This window comes from Vombatus ursinus, unplaced genomic scaffold, assembly GCF_900497805.2.
Source record: "Vombatus ursinus unplaced genomic scaffold, bare-nosed wombat genome assembly UNPS02014794.1, whole genome shotgun sequence".
NCBI classification, from domain to species: domain Eukaryota; kingdom Metazoa; phylum Chordata; class Mammalia; order Diprotodontia; family Vombatidae; genus Vombatus; species Vombatus ursinus.
This window is the reverse complement of record NW_020954572.1, coordinates 4,233,076-4,255,756: the sequence shown is the minus strand read 5'-3', so window position 1 is coordinate 4,255,756 and position 22,681 is coordinate 4,233,076. Positions and strand designations below refer to the sequence as shown.

The window sequence follows — 22,681 nt, the reverse complement described above, 5'->3', positions numbered from 1 at the left end:
TGTTATCAAAACTGTCCATTTTATCTTCTGTGATCCTCTGTACTCTGTTTAATCATGAAATGTTTTCCTATCAGTAGGTCTGAAAGATAATTTCTTCCTTACCTCTCTGAATTATGTCATGCTGCATGTTTAAGTCCTGTAACCATTTGGAGCTTATCTTGGTATATTTTGTGAGCTCTTGAGTTATACCTAGTTTCTGCCACACTGAGTACCAGTTTTCCCATTTGTGTTCGTTTTTATCACACTCTAGGCTACTGTATGCATTTGCTTTGCTTCTGTAAGTTGCACACCTAATGTTTTACACTAAATAGACTTCTCTGTTTCTTAGCCAGTACCAAATCATTTCGATAACTACTGTTTTAAAGCATAGTTTTCTATCCAGTCCTGCTAGATTCAATTACTTCTTACTCCTTTCTAGCTCTTTCCCTTGAGATTTTTTTTCTTTTGTTCTGTTAGATGAATTTTGTCATTATTTTTTCTGGTGGTATAAAGTACTTCTTTGATCATTTGAATGTTAGAGTACTGGATGAGTGAATTAATGTACATGGAATTATCACTTTTATGATATTAGCTTGAGCAATTAATATTTCCATATTAAGTTTTTTATAATTGTATTAATATAGTTACTGTGTGTATCTTTCTAGGTAGACTCCTAAATATATTGTGCATTCTATAGCTAATTATAGATGGAATTTCACTTCCTATATCTTCCTGCTGAGTTTTGTTGGTAATATACAGAAATGCAGATTATTTATGTATATTTATATATCCCATAATTTTGCTTAAGTTATTATTTCAATTATTTCTTAATTAACTTTAACTCTAGGGTTCTCTAAGTAAACTAAATCACTAGCAGAAAGTGATAATTTTATTTTCTCTTTGCCTATGCTTATTTCCTCAATTTGTTTTTGTCTTTTTGCTAAGTTGGCATTTCTAGCATTATATAAAATAGGAATGTACTGAAAAAGTCTCTAATTTATTCCCATTATATATAATACCAGTTCTTGTTTTTAGACAAATAATAGAATGGTCCATTTTCCTGTGTTTTTTTTTCTTTCTGCATTTAAGAATATAATAGTATTATTTTTATCGTTGTTATTGGAATGGTCAGTTATGCTTCAAGTTTTACTAATATTGAACCTACTCTGCATTCCTGGTTAAAAAAAAATCTAGCCAGATCAGTGTATAACCTTTTTGATACATTGCTATAATTTTTTAACATTAATTTTAAAAAATGAGTTAAAAATTTTTAAAATAAAAAATAAAAATACATAGATAAATTAAAAATTAAAAATAACTAATTAAAAATTTTTGTGTCAACACTTACTAGGGATAGTAGGCTATACCAAGGATTCATAACTTTTTGTGCAGTAGATCCTTTTGTCAGTCTAGTGACGTCCATAGACCCCTGCTTTTTTTTTTTTTGGCTAGGCAATAGGGTTAAGTGACTTGCCCAGAGTCACACAACTAGTAAGTGTCAAGTGTCTGAGGCTGGATTTGAACTCAGGTCCTCCTGTTTCCAGGGCCCGTGCTCTATCCACTGCGCCACCTAGCTGCCCCTCAGAATAATATTCTTAATTGCATTAAATAAAATATATCAGAATTACAAAAGTGTCTCCCAACTCTGTACATGTTCACTGGCTGTCCCCTCGTGCCTAAAATTCTCTCTCTCCTCGCCTCCATCTCCTTCAAGTCCCACCTAAAATTCCACTTTTTACATGAATCTTTTCCTGCTTTCTTATTTTAATGCTAATGTTTTCCTTCAAAGGTTAGATCCAATTTATTTTAAATACACACAAGTGTGTATAATATATTTTTCTATGTAGTTGTTTGAATATTGTCCCCTACATTAGACTTTGAGTGCCTTGAAAACAAGGACTACAATTTTGTTTGGTCATTCTTTGTATCCTTACTTAGGGGACCCAGAACATTTTGAGTGTTTAATCAATGCTTATTGATCTTATTGCATCTACGAATAATTATTGTAAGAGAAAGGAAAATGAAACAATAAAAACAGATGGCCTCTTGGATTCCCAAGAAAGACTGGAACCACAAGAGGCTGTTTCCAAATAGTTTAAAGGAGAAAAAAGAAACATGGATGCAGAAATTATGACCTGCACAGTAGAAATAAATGGAAGAATAGAAAAACTTGAATCCACGGAGGCCTGTTTTACCAAAGAAAGAAAAGGAGAAACAAGTGAACAGGAATACAAATATGGAGAAGTGAAAAACAATCTGGAAGAAGAAAAACAAGCATAAGTGACAGCAATGCCAAGGCCTGGAATTCAGACATGGAGCATCATGCATGAAAATAAAGTAGGCTGGTATGGCTAGATCATAGATTGCATGGAGAAGAGTCATAAGTAATAAGACTGACAAAATAGCAATGGTCTAGGTTGTAAATAGTTTTGAATGCCAGAGGACTTTATATTTGATCATAGAGGTAATAGGGAGCCATTGGAATTTGTTGGGGGAGGCAAGAGTGTGACATGATCAGACTTGGCTCTAGGAAAATCACTTTGGCAGGTATATGGAGAACGGATTAGAGTAGAGAGAGACTCGATGTAGATAATCAAATTAAACCACCTCCTAGAGTGCCCTCCTTCAGCCCAGACACAGGCCTTAGGCTTCTTATTCCTGTCTTTGGCTCCAAGCCTTCTCTAGTGCTTCATAGGCCATTCTTAGACCTGACCTACCTTGAACAACAAGATCCTGCCTCCTGTATTAACTCATTTATGGTGTATCTTCCCCTGCTCCTGCCTGCTGAGAATTGGACTGCCTGAGCTTCACAGGATTCAACATCACCTCTTGCCACCAAATTGGACATTGAAGGAGAAACATGAATAGTCCAATAATCTACACCCCTCAATGGACTTCTTTCCTGTCACTGATGTGTCTGAATTTATCTTCAATAGCTATACTCTCATTTCATCATACTCTCCTCATTCCAGTTATTCTAAACCTTCAAAGTTGTACAAAACTTGTTGCCTGTAACCCACTACTTGAACTCCTTTATTTCTATCCCCATCAACTAACTCAACCACCCACCAATATCTCACTTAGGATTCACCTACTCCTTTCCACGATGCTCTCCAGAATGCTTACTACACAGTTAATAAACTTGATTTTATCTTACAATTTTTCCTTTCTCATTCCTTCCACTTTTTGTCATTCACTTAGGCCTGGCTCTTTCCCTATGACACAGCATTCTTGGCCATTCATTAAAAAAAAAAAGTTGCACTTTCACTGATACAACCAATCCTAACACCACCACCCCTTCCTGGTCATGTTAGTGAGATGAGATACTCCTCAATCCTATTGCCACTTCCAGGTTCTGTCTCTACCACCATCACTATATAACTCCTCTTCCTTTGAAGTGCATTCAATCCATAGTTATCAATTAATCAAGATTCTGATAGCTGTTATCTATCAAACCCCAGGACATTCTTCTTATTTCCCTAACATATTCAGTGCCTGGCTCATGATCTTCCTCTCCTCATCAACTCCCACCCTCATACTGGATAGCTTCAACACACATATTGATATTCCTTCAAGCAAGGTAACTTCTTAGTTCCCCAATTTATTCATTTTCCATGACCCTCTGCACCCCATTTCAGCTACACATAGAGTTGGTGTTTTGACTTATCAGTGTTCCACTTCCATGTCCATGACCTCTTAAATGCCTTTATCTGATAATTACGTTTTCCATATTTTCCTCAGCTTTATTCCCTCTAAACTTGTCCTTTATCCTCACTGTGAATACTAAGCCTTCCTTCTTTCCTAGGATTTCACCCCACAGTTCATTATGCTCTCCTTCCTTCCATATCTTGACCACTTGGTGAACCAATTCAGCTCCACACTCAAATCTCTTGCCCACCTCAACCCCACCCCCACGTTTATCCCATCACCAATCACACTTTGCCAAAAGCCAATCTTGGGTTACTCTGTGCCATCTGCCTTTGCTTCCATTCCCTTATATATCTGAATGGGGTTGGCGAAAATTCTGAAGACTTTCTAACTGGATCCACTAAAAGTTTATATTACATAATCTCAACTGGGACTTCCCTGCAGCAAAACAAACCTTTTACACTTTTCTAATTCACTATGCCGCTCACCACAGTAACATTTCATACCCTCTCAAGCCTCCCATGGCATCCCTTTCCTCCATGCTCTCATCCAGAACCTTGCCTCATATTTTCCTGAAAAGAATGATACCACCAGTTGAGAGCCTGATCTTATCCCTTCCACTTGAATTCACATCACATAGATCTCACTGTTGACTTCACCACTATCTCATATGAAAAAGTGACCCTTCTTCAAAGGCTAAGCCAGAGAAGCCTGTGTCTCTCTAGGTCCTCAAGTGCGACCCTCTGACTGAATCCAAACTTCACAGGACATATCCCCTTAATAAAAAGCCTCGAGGCCACAGGCTCCCCACCCGGAAAACCATCTATGTGCACCCTTTATTCCATTCTGTCTTGTGTTCTTTAGCAGATTTCTCTATCATCTCCACCCACTCACTAATCTTCAATCTCTCTCTGTCTCCTGTTTACTTCTCTGCTGCCTACAAACACACCCACATCTCTCCCATTCTCAAAAAAACCTTCTTTTAACCAGTACATCCTTGGTAGCTATTATCCTACATCTCTTTTCTCTTTCAAAGTTCAACTCCTTGAGAAAATTGTCTGTTATTAATGCTTCCTCTCATTCTCTTCAAAACTTTCTGCAATCTGGCTTCTGACTTCATTGTTCAAATAAAACCATTGTTTCTAAAGTTACCAATGATATTTTAAGCACCAAATCTAATGACCTACTCTCAATCCTCATTTCTGAAGCTTTTGACAATGTCAATCACCCTTTTCTTTTTGAAATAATCTCTCTACATTTTTATGACACTGTAATTTCCTGGTTCTCTTCTTATATGCCTGACTGTTCCTTCTCAATTTCCTTTGCTGGATCTTCATCTAGGTCAGGGGTGGGGAACCTCGACGTCATATGTGGCCTTCTAGATCCTTAGGAGCATCATTTTGACTGAGTCCAAGTTTTACAGAACAAATCACTTTATTAAGGGAATTTGTTCTGTGAAGTTTGAATTCAGTCAAAGGGCCACACTTGAGAACCTAGAAGGCCACATGTGGCCTTGTGGCTGCAGGTTCCCCACTCCTGACCTAGGTCTTACCATGAGTGTTCCATCCCTGAAGCCTTTGTCTTAGACATTCTCTTCACTCTATTCTATCTTAGCTGGTGCTTTCATTGGTTCCTGTGTGTTTAATTATTATTTCCATGCACATGATTCTTAGGTCTATTGATCCAACTTTAACCTCTCTCCTGACCTTCAGTTTTGAATCTTTAACTCTCTGTTTAACGCCTAGAACTGATGTCCCGTAGTGATCTTAAACTAAACATGTCAATATTAAACCTATCATTTTCTTCCAAAATATTCCTCTTTTATTTCCCATTTATCATCCCATTCACCCAGGTTCACATCCTTGGTGTCAGCCTCAATGCATTCTCTCCCTACCCAATATCTAATTTGTTACCAAGTCTTGTCAATTCAACATTTGTAACATCTTTCATATTCTTTTCTAACACTGCTATCACCCTAGTTTTTGCCCTTATCATATTAAACCTGGACTATTGCAATAACTATTGGATTGTGGGTAACCTAAGGCCACGTTTATCATGTCCTTGGTTTCATGTCTCATGCCACCTAGGTTTTCTAGCCCATTGAGGGCTTATAATATTCCTATCTTGGGTGAAATATAGTCCTGAGAGATACTTTTCTAATTTTCACTGAGAAGGTACTTTTCTAATGTGCAAACTTGTCATTATAATGATGCTGCCTCTTATCCCAGATATAATACTTTCTATGATCTTTGATGTCATCCTTCCTTTTTCCCCTTCCTATCCCAGTCCCCTTTCCTCCACTTAATTTATTCAATTCCCCTACAGATCCACTCTCATTAACTATAAGACTAAAGAAATGATAAATCCTTCATGACTCACCTATTGACTAGGTATCTCCTGATCCTCCACCCCCCCCCCTTGGTATCCTTTCTCCTCTCTCATCACTGACACGATTGCTCATTCTGACCAATGATGTTGATTCAGTTATACTTAGTTCATGACATAACTACTGATTTGCTTCTTTCTCCTTCCCTTCTCCTGAGCATTTGAATATTTAAATTATATCATTAGCCATATTTCTTTTTCTAATCTCTTGTTAATCTTTTTTTAATGCTCACTTCAACTTGTTTTTTTTAAGTAGTATCTTATATGTATGACAGAATTGATTTAATTCCTAGTCTTTTATCATTTAATATTTTAAAATATAATTTCTCATATTAATAGATATCTTACTACTGGAACAAATGCAGAATGAATGTCCCCACGTGTACCAAAGTATTTATAGATGCACTTTTAGAGATAGTATATAAAGAGAAAAAAAGGTAAATGTCCATGAACTGAAAAATGTCTGCAAAAAAAGTTTTTGGTGTAAGAATATAAAATGTTACTGTGCTATTATTTTAGATAAATATGACAAGTTCAGAGAAACTCAGGAAGATTTGCAAAAACTGATACCAGTAGGACAATTTACACAATGGCCACAATAATGTAAAGGGGGAGGGTCGTTGAAATGAATCAGAACTCTAATAAATTCAGTGACCAGTTGTGACTTCAGACAACTAACAATGAAGCACATCATCCTTATCTAAGCAGACAGGTGATAGTCTATAGGTGCAGATATGGTCGATGTATTTGCTTTGTTTTATATAACTGTACTTCTTTATTAAAGAAGTAGGGGCCCATTGGAAAAGGGAGGTAATCATAGATATATATATTTCTCTCCATATACATATACCGTATAACTTCATTTTCATGTATATGTGTACACAATCCATATATATGTATATATGCAACTCATTAATATATACAATCCATATGTATGTTTACATATATGCACTCACATATAGATATATTGTATATATCATTATTTATATATAGACAATATAACCTCTCTATATAGGATAACATAGTGTGTATATATATTCCAATTTAGGTGTATATTGTATATCTAGATATGTAAATATATGTGATATATAAATAAATCCCACAAAAATTAAGTTTAGACTAACATACAAATGCATGTATATTTATAAATATATACATATGAATTTGTACATGGACATATATATATACATTATTTAAATAATGATCACAAAATATTTGAAATTTAAGTAAATGTAGATTGGAACTATATATGTATACATTTTCAATTCAGAGCTGAGTATAAAATGTTGATTAATTCAATATTCAATTTGCTGCATTTTAAAGGTCTGTCAACGGTTGAAAATACAAAAGATCTGATATGAAAGAAAAAGAAAATTGTCACGAGAACAAGAAAAAATATCTTCAGAGGAATCTCTAACACGTTTTGTAAAAGAAGATAAACTAAATATCAAGAGGAACTTAATCGGGAAAACAAAGGTAATCCTAAAATTGCAAGTGATAGTTTACAGAGTTTAAGAAAAAAATCATACTTACTGTATGGCATGTCTGAGAGAACCTTAATTTTAAACTTAAAGGCAGACCCCAGATCAAGATATTTCACTATGTTGGTTGATGTGTTGACATCATCATGTACGATCACATGTTTACAGGAGGATGTAGTAATGGACCACGTAGAGGAATCATTCGTAGTCCCAAAGTGATACAGGAACCAAGATTTACTTGGAAACGTCATACCTGTATATACTTTAACAGGCATGGTAGCAAGAGCTAAAACACTTGTGTTATTCAAAATCTCAAGAATTAGGAAGCTGCTGTAACCAGGAATCACCACAGTCTTGTGAGTGTCAGAATTTTTAAATTGAGAAGAATACCTATGTTTCTCTAGAGAAAGAAAAAAAATTGTGAGACAAATTTGTTTAAGAGAAATAAATGTATTTTAAGCAGGACAAAACAGATTAATAAATTGACAGATGAATTAATTTTTTTAATTGTACTCTAGACCAAAAATTCTAAGGCTACATTTGGGTTATCCCATGACACAATCACATATTTCAAAAAAATCATAAAATCTCTGGTTTATAAGGGGTCATATAGGAAGTACAGTTTAACCCTACACCTAATGTAGGAATTTCCCTACAACATGCCTGTACAAATGATCTTCTTGGCTCTCTTTAACACTTCCAGTGACTATAAACTTAATCTCTTGGAAAGCACTCTATGGTCTTTTCATCAGCTCTAAGAACACTATCATATGTTTGCCCCAAATCTACTTCCCCATAAATTCCATTCCTTACTCACAAATCTCCCTTTCAGTTCAAAATATACAGAATTACTCTAATTCTTCTTCTACATACTTAATTTTCAGACAGAATATTCCTTCAAAAATAGTTTGGACCTTTTTCTCCCCCCAAAAAAATCGCCTTGTATAAAAACCAATGAGTGGACATTGTTTATAGCTGTTTTTCAGTTTGTATTTTTTTTTCATTCAAAGAGATTGCTCTTTAGGAATGTGTCTGTATTTAAAGGTGAGATATATTCAGATCTTCATATCTGAAAGAGGCTATAGTATTTTTAATCATAGTTTTCTTATAAACATTTTACTATTGACCAATAAAAAAAATCTACAAATACTATCTGTCATTCATGAACATATGTTCAGCAAATTGTTACAGGAAGTAATTTAGGATACATTCTGACTTTCCTTCTCAGCCATAAACTTCTGGAATCTTTTATATTTGGTAAATATAGTGTTGTGCAGAGCAGAGTTTGAATAAGATTGACCTGATATGATTCTCTATGGCTATATTTTTTTATAATTCAATATGACTGCTCAGAGAAAGACGATTCTTCACTCTCCTTGGGGGAAAAAAGAGGTTATTTAAATAGGGCTACTGAGCAAACTGACTTTCATGGAAATTTCTTCTTCAGTACAAACATCCATAATAGTATGGGGCAAGGCCTTTTTGAAACTTGACTCTATATGTACTTTGAATGGCCTATTTGCATTTTGTAACAATGTTAGGCTTTGAAAGAAGAATTTATATTTGGGATCCATGTTGTATATTGTGGTCTATTTCTGGTTGTAAGGGTGTCAGTCAGGTCTATTTGCACTTAGTAAAGGTATAGGACAAAATTTCATTTCCTACTGTGAATAGACAAAAAGCAACTGAGATATTGGCAGAGACCAAGGACTTTCCTCCTAGGTATGGATTGTCTCAGTGCCTTTTCTCCACCCACTCATTTACATAGGCAAGACTGGGAGTTTAAGATGAGGTTACCATTCCTGGATAGTCAAGAAAAGGCAGAGGTTGGATTTTGGAACTGGGTGGGATTTTGGTGCTTGAAGGATGTCAGACCTCAAAGCCTGGAGCTGGCCCAGTGAGCCCAGCAGAGCAATGTACGCTACAAAGGTATCTCTCCAAGAGAGAAGCAACATCGAAAATCATGGAAGGATAGCAGAGGCCATGCAGCATCAAGTATGTGGTTGCCTATCTGTTCCCCAAGTGTGGGCCCTTCATATGTCATCTCTGAAACTGATATCTCTTACCATGGATGGTATATACAACTTAAATTTTACTGGAATTTTTTGCATCACACCCAGTAGCCAATTAAAATTGTGCTTGTTGACTTTAGTGCAAGGCTCAAAAGAGCAATTCTTGAGCCTCTCTAGGTTCCCAGAAGACTATATAGAAGAGAATGTTATATTTGTTTTGGTTCAATCTTGTCCTACTCTTTGTGGCCCCATTTGGGGTTTTCTTGCCAAAGATACTAGAACGGTTTTCTATTTCCTTTTCCAACTCATTTTACAGATGAGGAAACTGAGGCACTCAGGGTTAAGTGACTTAACCAGGGTCACACAGATAGCAACTGTCTGAGATCAGATTTGAATGCATGAAGATGAGCATTTCTGACTTCAGGCCCAGCACTCTGTCCATTGTGCCACCTAGCTGAATCAGGGGATAATTCAAGAATTTCTCTCCATTAGACTTCCAGTAAGAGGGAAGGGAAGATTCCTCTCTTCTCAAAACCCCAGCAGCAATCTGCTATAATCATATGACAGTGAAAAGATGTGCTTGATTAGAAGTAAGCCTAAGCCCCTGAATGGCCTCTTGTGTCTTCTTCTCTGAATATGAGTCTATAGATGCCAACCTGAGACACATGGTAGCGATCTTATGAGTTAAAGAATTTGGAAGTGTAAGAGTTCTGAAGCTGAGGGTCAGATACCCCATGAGAGGTGATTCCCATAATGCCTCTTGCTTCTTGGGAAAAAAAATGATCATCAACATGAAACCCTAAATAATCATGCCTCACCGTCCGGGGGGTCTAGCTCTCAGGAGTTGCTTGGACAGTGTAAAGAGCAAGCAAATGTCAAATAGCAGTTTCAGCTCTTTTAGCAAGCCCACAAAGTTGTCTTTTTTCTCCTAGAAGAACATAATGTTTTTGACAGATAATCATTACCCTAAAGCTAAGTCAAGCTTAAATGCTTACTATGTGCCAAGTACTATGTGCTAAATGTTGGTGATTAAAAGAAAGGTAAAAACTGTCCCCACCTTCAAGGAGTTTACATTTTAATTGAGAAAACAACATGTAAATAACCAAGTATATAAAAAAGGGGAAGGAAGTTGAGAGAGAGAGAGAGAGAGAGATAGAAAGAAAGAAAGAAAAAAAGAAAGAAAGGGAGAGAGAGAAAGAAAAAGAGAGAGAAAGAGAAAGAGAGAGAGGGAGGGAGGGAGGGAAGGGTAAAGAGAGAGAGAGAATAGGTAGAAAGTAATCTGAGAGGGAAAGGTACTAACAACAGGGAGTTTGGGAAAGTCCTCTAACAAGGTAGGATTTGAACTGAGCCTGGAAAGAATTCAAGGAAACTAAAAAGGGTAGGTGAGGGGATAGAGAATTCTAGATATAAGGAAAGCCAGTATGAAGAAACAGAGGCAAGAGATGGAGTATTGTGTATAAGGAACCACAAGTAGGCCAGTAGAGTTGGATTATAGAATGTGTGGAAGGAAGTAAAACATAAAATTAGACATATAAGAAGGGTGAAAATTACAAAAAGTTTTAAATGCCAAATGTAGGAATTTATATTTGGTATACATATTTTACATTGAATACCTTTTTCTAGAAGATTGTAATATGCACATTTTGAGGAAAACCTAAACATAAGCCACACCTAAACTTTGTTTTAGACATTTTCCTATAGTTGCTCCAGGGTTGGGGACAACAAGTCTGAAGATAGAGAAAGCTACCCCCTCCCAACTTTGTATTAAGGCCATCACCAGGATGAATCTGGGTCTGTATGAGTCGAGAGCCAGAATTCCTTGTGGGAGGGGAGGGTCTAGACTGTGATTCATGCATATAAATCCACCCAGAATTATATCTATAAATTGAGAATATAATATGTAAGACAATTATAACTATAGAGTCATCTATAAAACAATTCATAGATATAAGAATTACCTTGGAATTTGTCTTCTCTAAACACCAATGGCATGTACCCAGTCTAAATATACCACCTGGGATAACCCTTCACATGTGAGATTAAAAAAAAAAACACAAAACACTACCTTTCAAGTATGAAACACTTTATGGGTCAGCAGTCACTTAAAACTGTAGCCCATGTGCTTTCATAGGTGTGTTTCTTTTTATATGCCAGCCAGAGAACACATGACTTAAAAACAAAAACTTTGAAAAATTAGCATAGCAAATACACTATTGAGGAAATTTATTACCACAAACATATGTCATACTCTCTCACAGACTACTATATAACCAGGACACATCTGCAAAGAACACATGGGACCAGGGAGTATGTAGGGAAAACAAACATCAGGAACAGTATGTATAAGTATGTATACGTATAGAGCCAACTCCTCAAAACTGCCAATATCTGATGATGATGATGATGATGATGATAATTGTGATAGCTAGCATATGTATAGGGTTTCAAGGTTTGCAAAGCATGTTACATATGTTACCTTATTTGATCTTTAAAACAACTCTATAAGGTAACTGCTTTTATTATACTAATTTTATAGATGAAGAAAATGAGGCTGAAAAAGACTATACCATTTGCCAATGGTTACATAGCCTTGGAAGTGTCTGTGTCAGTGTTTAAGCTCAGGTCTTCCTGACTCCAGGTCCAACACTCTGCCTCTTGCACTATCTAGCTTCCCAGGGTGATATTATTGCACTGCTGTTAGTCTAACAATCAATTAATAAGCATTAATTTAAAATATTTGTGTAGGATAGATTGGAGAGGGGAGAGACTTAAAGCAGGGAATCCAATTTGAAAGACCATACTGTCCTGTCAGAAGCGATAAACCATGGTAGCGGCTATACGAGTAGTGAGAAGGGGTCAAATGTGACAAGATTTGGCAGCAGTTTGAAAAGGTAAGAGACAGAGAAGTAAAGGAGAGCACCAAGGTTACAAAAGTGGGAGACTGGAAGGGTGTTGGTTCTCTTAACTGAAATAAGGAAGTTTGGAAGAAAGGTTGGTTTGAGGAAAAAAATAATGAGTTCTGTTCTGGACATATTGAGTTTTAGGTGCCTATAGACCGTCCAGTTCAAAATGTCTAATAGGAAGTTGGTCATGTAAGATGGAACTCAAAAGATACACTGTAACTGAATGTATAGATCTATGAGGCACCCATGAAAAGGTGATTAAACCCATGGGATCTGAAATAACTGAGAATACAGGGGAAAGAGAAGTGGGCTCAGGATAAAATGTTGTGGCATAACCACTATTAGAAGGTGTAATATGGATAATGAATCAGCAAAGCCAGTTGAGAAAGTGCAATTAGACAAGTATGAGGAGAAAGATGAAAAAGAAGTGGCACAAACCCAGAGAAGATAGAATATCCAGGAGGAGAGGGTGATCAATATCATTGTTTTGTTCTTCTTTGCTCTTTATCATCCAACTTTGTAAACTTTTTGTAGCCATAGCTTATTCACAAAATCCTTTAATATTTGTCAATTAAACAATCAACAAATTCAGCAAACATTAATTAAGAATCTAATATGTGCATGAAAAAATAAAGTAGAGAGAAAACTAGAGTGAAGCCACAAAGTCTTGGGCTGAAGTTTGGCCTATGACATACTGGCTGAAAAACCGTGGGCAGGACACTTAACTCCTAGTGCTCTATAAGACTACTGTATAAGTTGCAAAGAAGGTGGCAACCTGCCACCCAAGGGTTCTCTATGCTAATGAAATCACAGGTATGATTATTCTCCCTTTCCCTACTATGTGCAAGTCAAAACTCTAGACATTAAGACAAGGTAGGTTATCCAAGTGACAGTGTCTGACACTATATACTTTGCAGGGAGCAAGAACAGAAGCAAGAGCTGTGTCATTCTTTTTAGGAGCTAGATCAAAGATAGCATGGACTAATATGGGGACCTGTGACAAGGAGCTGGCTTAAAGCTCAGACTTGAAGCTGTGCATTTTAATAAATTCAGTTCAGACCTGCTCTGAAGCTAAATACTGGTCAAGGAGCATGAACAAAAAGTAAGCAAAAACTATGTGGCTCTGATTTCTTATCAGAGTTATGGGTTTAGTCTACAACCCTAGGCTAAGACTCAAAACTGAGTAAGCAGGGAAGGGAGCACAGAACTAAGAGGAGGACTCAATTCTGTTGGTCTGAAATTATGAGCCATCCACATAAGTGAAAGGAGTCAGGGCTAGGAGCAGTCTACTAGAGCTGTAACCAGAGACAAACCTACAGTGAAAGGATTCAAAGGAGGTTCAAGAACTTGTAAAGTTCAAACCAGAAGGAGAGTGATCAAAATTCATCTTAGATCAGACTACTTAGCATTCACAAACTATTTGAAGGTCACTGTCTGGAGCTTTTCCTAAGATCATTGAAAAACATGGCACTCAATACCTAGAGAAAGCAACAACGGGACCCTAAATAATATAAAGCAGAACCAAACAAGGACAGACATTCTCTACAGAAGTGCACAGAAACTATTTTCCCTTTAACCAGAGAGTTTAGGGACTTGGTTATGATGTTTCCATGAGTTTTCATCTTGTGATCTCTTTCAGGTGGTGATCAATGTTTTTTTTTTTTCCTACTTCTATTCATTCTAGAACTTCAGGGCAATTTTCCTTAATGATTTTTTGTAGACGCTAGACTCTTTTTTATCATAATTTTTGGGTAGTCCAACAATTCTTATGTTGTCTTTCCTTGCTCTGTTCTCTAGATCAATTGCTTTTCTAATGACATATTTCATATTCTCTTCTATTTTTTCATTTTTTAAATTTTGTTTTATTATTTTTTAGTGTCATTAGCTTGGAATTATTGTCTTCCTTAAGTTTTTGGGTCATTTTTTCCAATTGATTGGTTTTCTTTTCATAATTTTCTTAATTTTTCCTCAACTTCACTTATTTGATTTTTGAAGTTCTTTCTAAGCTCTTCCAAGAACTCTTTTTGGGCTTGTAACCATTTGACATTTTTCTTTGAAGTAGGAATGGCTTTTTAAACTTCACTAACTTCTTCTGAATATGAACTCAGATTTCATTCTATTCCCATAGTAGCTATCTAATGTGTTGTTTCTCTTTTGTGTACTCATTATTTTAGTGACATATTGTTATAGTCAGGTTCCAGTCCCAAGTAGAGGGTGGCAATGTCTCAGGCTTCAAGTTTTTTGTACTGTTGTTTTCTAAGCACTGTTTGTAGCAATCAACCTCAGGCAATCCCTTCCATCCTGAGACATGGCTAGGGTCTCCAGACAAGCTGTCACCTCAAATGCTTTTGCTTCCTGTGGCCCCTTCCACAGCTGCAAACTTCAGCTCTCCCTTCTGTCCTGGAACCAAAACTAGAAATTCTGCTCTCCTGCAAGTATCCACAGCAAGCTGGGTCCCCACACCTCTGCTATCATACTCACTACGCATGTGTTTGCTCCTCTTCACACACAACTGCAGCCCAGGACCACATCCCATCAACACAACTGGGCCTGATCTTCCCCCACTAAACTGTCTGGCTCCCCCACTGTCCTTGAGGTGAAAGTGCAGAAAGCTGAGGATGCTGCCCTACACAGCTACCTCCACATCTTGTTGTTTGTTGAATCAGGAAAGTCTGACTGGAGGTGTTTGTACTTCACTCCAGCCAAACCTCTACCCCTAGAATTCATGTCTTTCCTGAGATCTTCCTTGGTTTTCTTTGGAGGACAACTGCTTTACTCTGACTTTTAATTATTTCTGCTGTTAAAGTTAATTTTGAGGCAATGTTTTATCTTGTTTGTGAAAGAAATTTTGAGAGCATGGTATTTCCTGTATTTTTCAGCCATTTTGAATTTTGAGGTCCCAGTATTTCCTGTCTTATTCCACCATCTTGAAATTCCACCTTTCATTAAAATGGTAAGTAATATCTATCTAAAAACAAGCCCCAGCATTACATGTTATGGGAATAAACTAGAGGCTTATACAAAAGATCAGACATAGAGCAAAAAAGAACAATTTATATGATAACAGTGATATAAAAATTTACAACTTTGAAAATCTTAACTTTTACAATGCACTGACAAGCCATGATTTAAGAAGATTGATGATGAAATATGCTACCTACAACTCCTGAGAGAGACATGATGGACTCAGGAATCATAATGAGATATTTTTGGACATGCCACATAAAGAAATTTGTTTTACTTCACTATGCATATTTGTAACATGGGTTTGTTTTTATTTTTCAGTGGGGACAGGGGAGAAGGAATGAAAGGAAATAAATACCTGTTCACTTTTTTAAAAAAAACATAAAATTTTAGAAGTTGAGAAGAAAACAGAGTTCTTGATAAAAATTGTGAAACTAATCTGCCAAGAATTCTTTGATTATATAAACTGAGGTATAACCTGGGAAATAAAAACAGATGATTTTTAAAATTCTTCTTTAAAATTAATTTTTAAATTAATTAATTTTCAGTTTTCAACATTCCCTTCCACAAGATTTTGAGTTCCAAATTTTCTCTCCATCTCATCCCTCCCCCCACCCCAAGATGGCATGCATTCTGAATACCCCTTTCCCTAATCTGCCCTCCCTTCTATCTCTCCCCCCCATCTCTCCCCCTTCTCTTATCCCCTTCCCCTTCAATTTTCCTGTAGGGCAGGATAAATTTCTATATCCCATTGCCTGTATATTTTATTTCCCAGTTGCATGTGAAAATAATTTTTAACATTTGTTTTTAAAACTTTGGATTCCAAATTCTCTCACTTCCTCCCTCCCCACCCCCCCTCATTGAGAAGGCAAGCAACTCAAGATACAGGTTGTACATGCGTAGTCATGCAAAACATTTCCATAGTAGTCATGTTATGAAAAACTAAGTATATTTCCCTTCATCCTATCCCACCCCCCATTTATTCTATTCTCTTTTTTGACCCTGTCCCTCATCAGAAGTGTTTGCTACTGATTACCCCCTTTTTCAATCTGCCCTCCCCTCTATCATCCTCCCATTCTCTTATCCACTTCTTTCCTGTTTCCTGTAGGGTAAGATGGCTTTCCATACCCAATTGAGTGTGTATGTTATTCCCTCCTTAAGCCTAATCAGATGAAAATAAGATTCACTCATTCCCTCTCAACTTCCCCCATTTCCCCTCCACTATAAAAGCCTTTTCTTGTCTGTTTTACATGAGATAATTTATCCCATTCTACTTCTCTCTTTCTCCTTCTCTCTGTATAATCCTAACTCAATCCTTAATTTTATTCTCCAGATATCACCCCTTCATCTTCAACTCACCTTGTGCCTTCTATCTATTTATCTATCTATCTATCTATCTATCTATCTATCTATCTATCTATCTATCTATCTATCTATCTATCTATCTGTCTACCCATCTATCTATCTATCTTGTTTTTCCAATGAGATATTTCACATTGTTTTCTATCTTTTCATTCTTTTGGATTTGTTTTACAGTGTCTTGATTTCTCACAAAGTCACTAGCTTCCAATTGCTCCATTCTAATTTTTAAGGAAGTATTTTCTTCAGTAAGCTTTTGGACTTTCTTTTCCATTTGTCAAATTTTGCTTTCTAAGGAATTCTTCTCCTCATTGACTTTTAGGACCTCTTTTGCCATTTGGGTTAGGCAATTTTTAAGGTGTTATTTTCTTCAGTATTTTTTGGGTCTCCTTAAGCAAGCTGTTGACTTGTTTTTCATTATTTGCTTGCATCACTCTCACTTCTTTTTCCAGTTTTTCCTCTACATCTCTTACTTGCTTCTCAAAATCCTTTTTGAGCTTTTCCATGGCCTGGGACCAATTTATATTTTTCTTAGAGTCTTTGGATGTAGGAGCTTTGACTTTGTTGTCTTCTTCTGGTTTTATGTTTTGATCTTCTTTGTCACCAAAGTAAGATTCTGTGGTCTGACTCTTTTTGCACAACTTACTCATGATCCCAACCAATTACTTGAGTTATAAACTCTTTGTTAAGGTAGGAGTCTGTTTCCAGTGTGGAGAATGTACTGTCCCAAGCTTCAGGGGTTTTGTGTAGCTGTTTTCAGAGACACTTCTAGGGACCTGTAAATTTTCAATTCTTCCAAGTTGCAATGATCAAGGGTGAGGTGTTACTCCTTTCCTGGCCTGTGCTCTGGTCTATGAATGACCACAAGCACTCTTTTCTGTCTTGGAATTGTGAGGAGGATTCTCTCTCCACAGGCACTATAAGCTAGTGCTCCTGCTTGCCCCAGGACCACTACCCAGAACTGTGACCCAGATCCAAGTGCAAGCAAAGCAAGAGAATCCTGCACCAGCAGAGAGATCCCTGCAATCCTGCTCTGATCAGCCACTTGATTCCCCCTCAGTCTGTGGGCCAGAAGCTCCAGAGGTGGCCACTGCCCTGGGGATGCACACAGGGACTGGGGCTGGGACCCCACACTTCTCTCTCACCACAGACACAGACTTTTCCTACTGACTTCTAAGTTGTCTTTGGCGTTCATAAGTTGAGAAGTCTGGAAACCACCACGGCTGCCCGTGATTCAGTCTTCTGAGATCTGTTCTAGGTTTGCTGAGGCTTGCGCACCCATGCCAAACTGCATTCCCCTCCCAGACTGGTGATCAACCATCCAGGTTGTCTTGGGCTGGAAATTTGTTTTACTCTGTCTTTTTGTGGGTTCTACTGCTTCAGAGTTTGTTTAGAGTCATTTTTTACAGGTATTTGGAGGGGTTTGGGGGAGAGTTCAAGCAAGTCACTGCTTTGACTCCACCATCTTGGTTCTGCCAAAACAGGTGATATTTTTAAAATGTTTATTGAATAAGCTAAACTGAAGCTTGAAAAGAAGAGATCTGGCTATTTGAGAAACTAAAAAAAGAGACATTCAATGCTTCCAAGCTGTTTTCTCCCTACTACCAAATATTCTCCTTATAATATTATACTCACTCAGTAATCATTTATTATGTGCTAAGTATATGCTAGGCACTGTTTTAAGAATTGGTAATATAAAGACAAGCAAAAAGTCAGCCTCTGCCCTCAAAGAGCTTACATTTAAATGAGCAAAGACAAGCCATAAAAGGAAGCCAAAAAGTTGGGGAGGGAGAACCAGGTTGGAGATGAAGGTACTTGGCCTTAGGTCATGGTAGAGAAAGTCAAGAGCAGGGGTGGGGACCTTGCATCCTTGAGGCCACATGTGGCCCTCTATGTCCTCAAGTGTGGTCTTTTGACCGAATCCAAACTTCACAGAACATCTAACCCTAACCTTAATCCTAACCCTAATTGGAACAAATGTGTTCTATTCATTTGCTCTGTACACTTAAAGTCATAGGCTTCCATTACACATGATGGCATGAAATGACCTAGCTAGACAATCCCCCTGATAAACCCTCCAGCAAAGACTTTAAAAGGTGCCAGATGAGACAATGACAAGCTAAACCAAAGGGAAATGTCAATAATTTCCTCTACCTATTCCAAGAATATATAAAAAGATGGTCAGAATACAGGAAATGGAAACATAAACCAGAGATTACATTAGAGATTGTAGCCTGGTTCCAACCAGAGATGACATTAGAGGTTATAGCCTGGTTCCAAGCACCCCATCTCAAACTACAGTAAGGAAGCAATATTTCCAGGGTGCAAAAGGGACAGAACTGAACAGGGATGGCAAGATGGGTTGAAGCCTGGCTCTGGAACAAATTCCAAATCCAGGAACTTAGGCCAACTAGTAAAACTAACCCATGGCATCTAGTGATACAAAATGGGGAGAAATCTCACTAGAGGGAAGAGATGGATTGTCCCACTGAACTTGAAGGAGTGATTCAATGGAAATAGAAGAAAAAAAAGAGAAGGGGAAAGGAGTCAAGACAAGAGGGAAAGAGAAAAATCTTCCAGTCCTTCTGAAACATGAGCTGAAATCTTTCTATATCTGAAGAAGCCCCATCAATTTCTCATGGGTAGGCCAAGCTAATATAATAAAAATGACCATTCTACATAAATTATTTAACTTATTCAGTGCCATACCAATCAAATTACCTAAAAATTATCTTATAGAACTAGAAAAAATAATAACAAAATTCATCTTGAAGAACATATCAGATCTTAAATTGTATTATAAAGTAGCAAACATCAAACTACTTGATACTGGCTAAGAAATAGAGTGATGGATCAGTAGAATAGGTTAGGTACACAAGACACAGCAGTCCATGACTGTAATAATCTACTATTTGAGAAACCCAAAGACTCCAACTTCTGGGATAAGAACTCACTATCTGACAAAAACTGCTGGGAAAACTGGAAAACAGTATGGCAGAAACTAGGCATAGAAACTAGGCATCTTACACTGTATATCAAGATAAGGTCAAAATAAGCACATGATTTAGACATAAAGGCAGATACTATAAGCAACTTAGGAGAGCAATGGATAGTTTACCTGTCAGATCTATGGAAAAGGAAAGATTTTATGACCAAACGAGATAGAGAACAATATGAAATGCAAAATGGATGATTTGATTACATAAAATTTTAAAGTTTTTGCAACAAGCAAAACCAATGCAACCAAGATAAGAAGGAAAGCAGAAAGCTGGGAAATAATTTTTACTGTCAATGTTTCTGATAACTTCATTTCCAAATATATAGACAACTGAGTCAAATTGATAAGAATACAAGCCGTTCCCCAACTGATAAATGGTCAAAAGATGTGAATAGGCACTTTTCAGATGAAGAAATTAAAACTATCTATAGTCTTATGAAAAAATGTTCTAAATCACTATTGATTAAAGAAATGCAAATAAAAACAATTCTGAGGTACCACCTCACCCCTATCAGATTGACTAATATGACAATAAAGGTAAATGATAAATGTTGGAAAAGATGTGGGAAAATTGGAACACTAAAGCATTGTTGGTGGAGCTGTAAACTGATCCAACTGTTCTGGTGAACAGTCTGCAACTATGCCAAAGGGCTATAAAACTGTGCATACCCTTTGATTTAGCAATACCACTTCTAGGTCTATATCCCAAAAAGATAATAAAAAAGGGGAAAGGATCACATATACAAAAATATTTATAGCAACTCTTCTGTGGTAGCAAATAATTGGAATTTGAGGTGGTGCCCATCAATTGGGTAATGACTGAACAAGTGGTGGTATATGAATGTAATGGAATACTATTGTGCTATAAGAAATGATGAGTAGGCAGATTTCAGGAAAATCCTCACTTACATGAACTGATGCTGAGTGAAGTGAGCAGAATGAGAAGAACATTGTACACAGTACAGCAACATTGTGTGATGATCAACTTTGATACTTAGCTCTTCTTAGCAATGCAAGGATCTAAGACAATTCCAAAAGACTAGTGATGGAAAATGTTATCCACATTTGGAGAAAGAACTATGGAGTCTGAATGTAGATTTAAGCACACTATTTTTACTTTTTTTGTTTTCTATTTTTTCTTTATCATGGCTTTTCCCTTTTGTTCTCATTCTTCTTTCACAACATAACTAATGTGGAAATATGTTTAATATGATTGCACATGTATAGCCTATGTCAGATGGTTTGCCATCTTGGAGAGGTGAGGGAGGGAGAAAAAAATTGGAACTCAAAATTTTATAAAAATGAATGTTGAAAATGATCTTTACATATAAATTGGAAAAAATACTATTTAGTAGGGAAAAAAAGAAAAAAAAAAGAAGCTGCAACAGTTTCCTCATCTCCCTCCAAGGAAAGAAAGTTATCATATTTTATTTTATTTGTTCTTTGAGGGCAGGAACTGTCTTTTACCTCTTGCATCTCCATCACTAAGCACAATGGTTGGCACAGAATAGGTGCTTAATAAATGTTTATTGACTGCTATATAGAGCAACTATAGGCTATTAGAATTTTTTTAGGTTTGTTTTCTAGAAAGATTTTTTTTCTTACATCAACTAGGAGGAAAACTTGTGATATAAGAAAAGAATGAGTTTTAGTAGAAAACTTTTATTTTAGAAAGTAGAAAACTTTTCCCTCTCCTATGATTTCATTGGCATAGGGACCTATTGCATAAGGAAATCCCTTCTACTAACACAAGTTGACATCTTTTTTTTCCATATATAGTATTAGGTAGTTTCCTAGAGAAGAGAGAGGTTAAATGACTTTCCTGGAGCCCACAGCCAGTATATGCCAGAAGACAGACTTCTACCTAGATCTTCCTGGCTTCGAGGATGGTTCTCTTCCTATTATGTGAGGCAGTCAAAATGGATATCTCTACAATGTATAAGTGATCAAAGTATTTGAACAAATAGTTCTAAACAAAATTGCTAACTAATAACAATTAAAACAAAGGCCGATCAAAACAATAATGAGATTTTACCTTACACCAAGTTACTGACTTAATGTTCATAACTGAACAAGGTGACAAGTCACAACTTAATCCTAATCCATAGTTCCACTTTCCTAAACTGAAATGTGAACATTTGGCTTAAAATTTTATTTTCCCAAGTGAATCTTAAAGTTCTCTAAAATATTTGGTTAAAAGATTAATTTTGTAGTCTGACCATTTCCCTTTAAATTCTTAATAAGATTGTTGAAAAAAATTCTTTAGCTTTTAAAAGCACATTGCTGTAATAGAAGCTATGTTCAGAGTTTAGAATGCTCTTCAGAGTGCTGTCTTTATTAGAGCTCTAACATTGCATTTAAAAAAAAGATGATAAAAAATGAGTCATCACACTAATGAGTTGTTGGTATAGCTATAAATTGATTCAACTATTCTAGAAAGCAATGAGTTATTATGAGAAGACAATGGCTAGAAGGCCTATAAACTTTAATATAGAGACTGCATTGCTAAACAAAGATTACAAAAAGGTCAATGACAAAGATGACAGTTATATATACATATCTATATCTATATCTCTATATATATATCGTATTTACAGCAGCTCTTTCCCATCTATACAGAAAAGAATAAATAAGTTGTGGCACATAAATGTGATGGAATAATACTGCTCTCAAAGAAACAATGAATTTGCTATATACAGACAAGTACAGGAAAAATTCATAAAATGATTATAGGAACGTGTTTTGTAGTAACTGGAAACAAAGTAGATGTCCATGAACTGGATAATGACTAAACAAATTGTATTATGTGAATGTAATGTATAATACTGCATACTATTCTGTAGGAAACTATGGATATGATGTATACAGAGTAGTATAGGAAAACTGTACTAATTGTTTCAAAATGAGTATACAATCAGGAAAACAGTTAACACAATGATTATAACAATGTAA

The 22,681-nt window shown here is 36.4% G+C and overlaps 1 protein-coding gene across 1 annotated transcript in view; it reads right to left on the bottom strand.

The window, feature by feature from the left end:
• The window catches only part of CATSPERB (cation channel sperm associated auxiliary subunit beta), a 238,521-nt gene that overhangs the window by 41,705 nt on the left and 174,135 nt on the right, over nucleotides 1-22,681 (bottom strand). The window contains exons 17-18 of the mRNA XM_027870178.1: nucleotides 10,324-10,433; nucleotides 7,546-7,883 (exon numbers count right to left, since the gene is read on the bottom strand). Coding sequence (XP_027725979.1) covers nucleotides 7,546-7,883; nucleotides 10,324-10,433 — 448 coding nt within the window. The remainder of the gene's footprint in view (nucleotides 1-7,545; nucleotides 7,884-10,323; nucleotides 10,434-22,681) is intronic.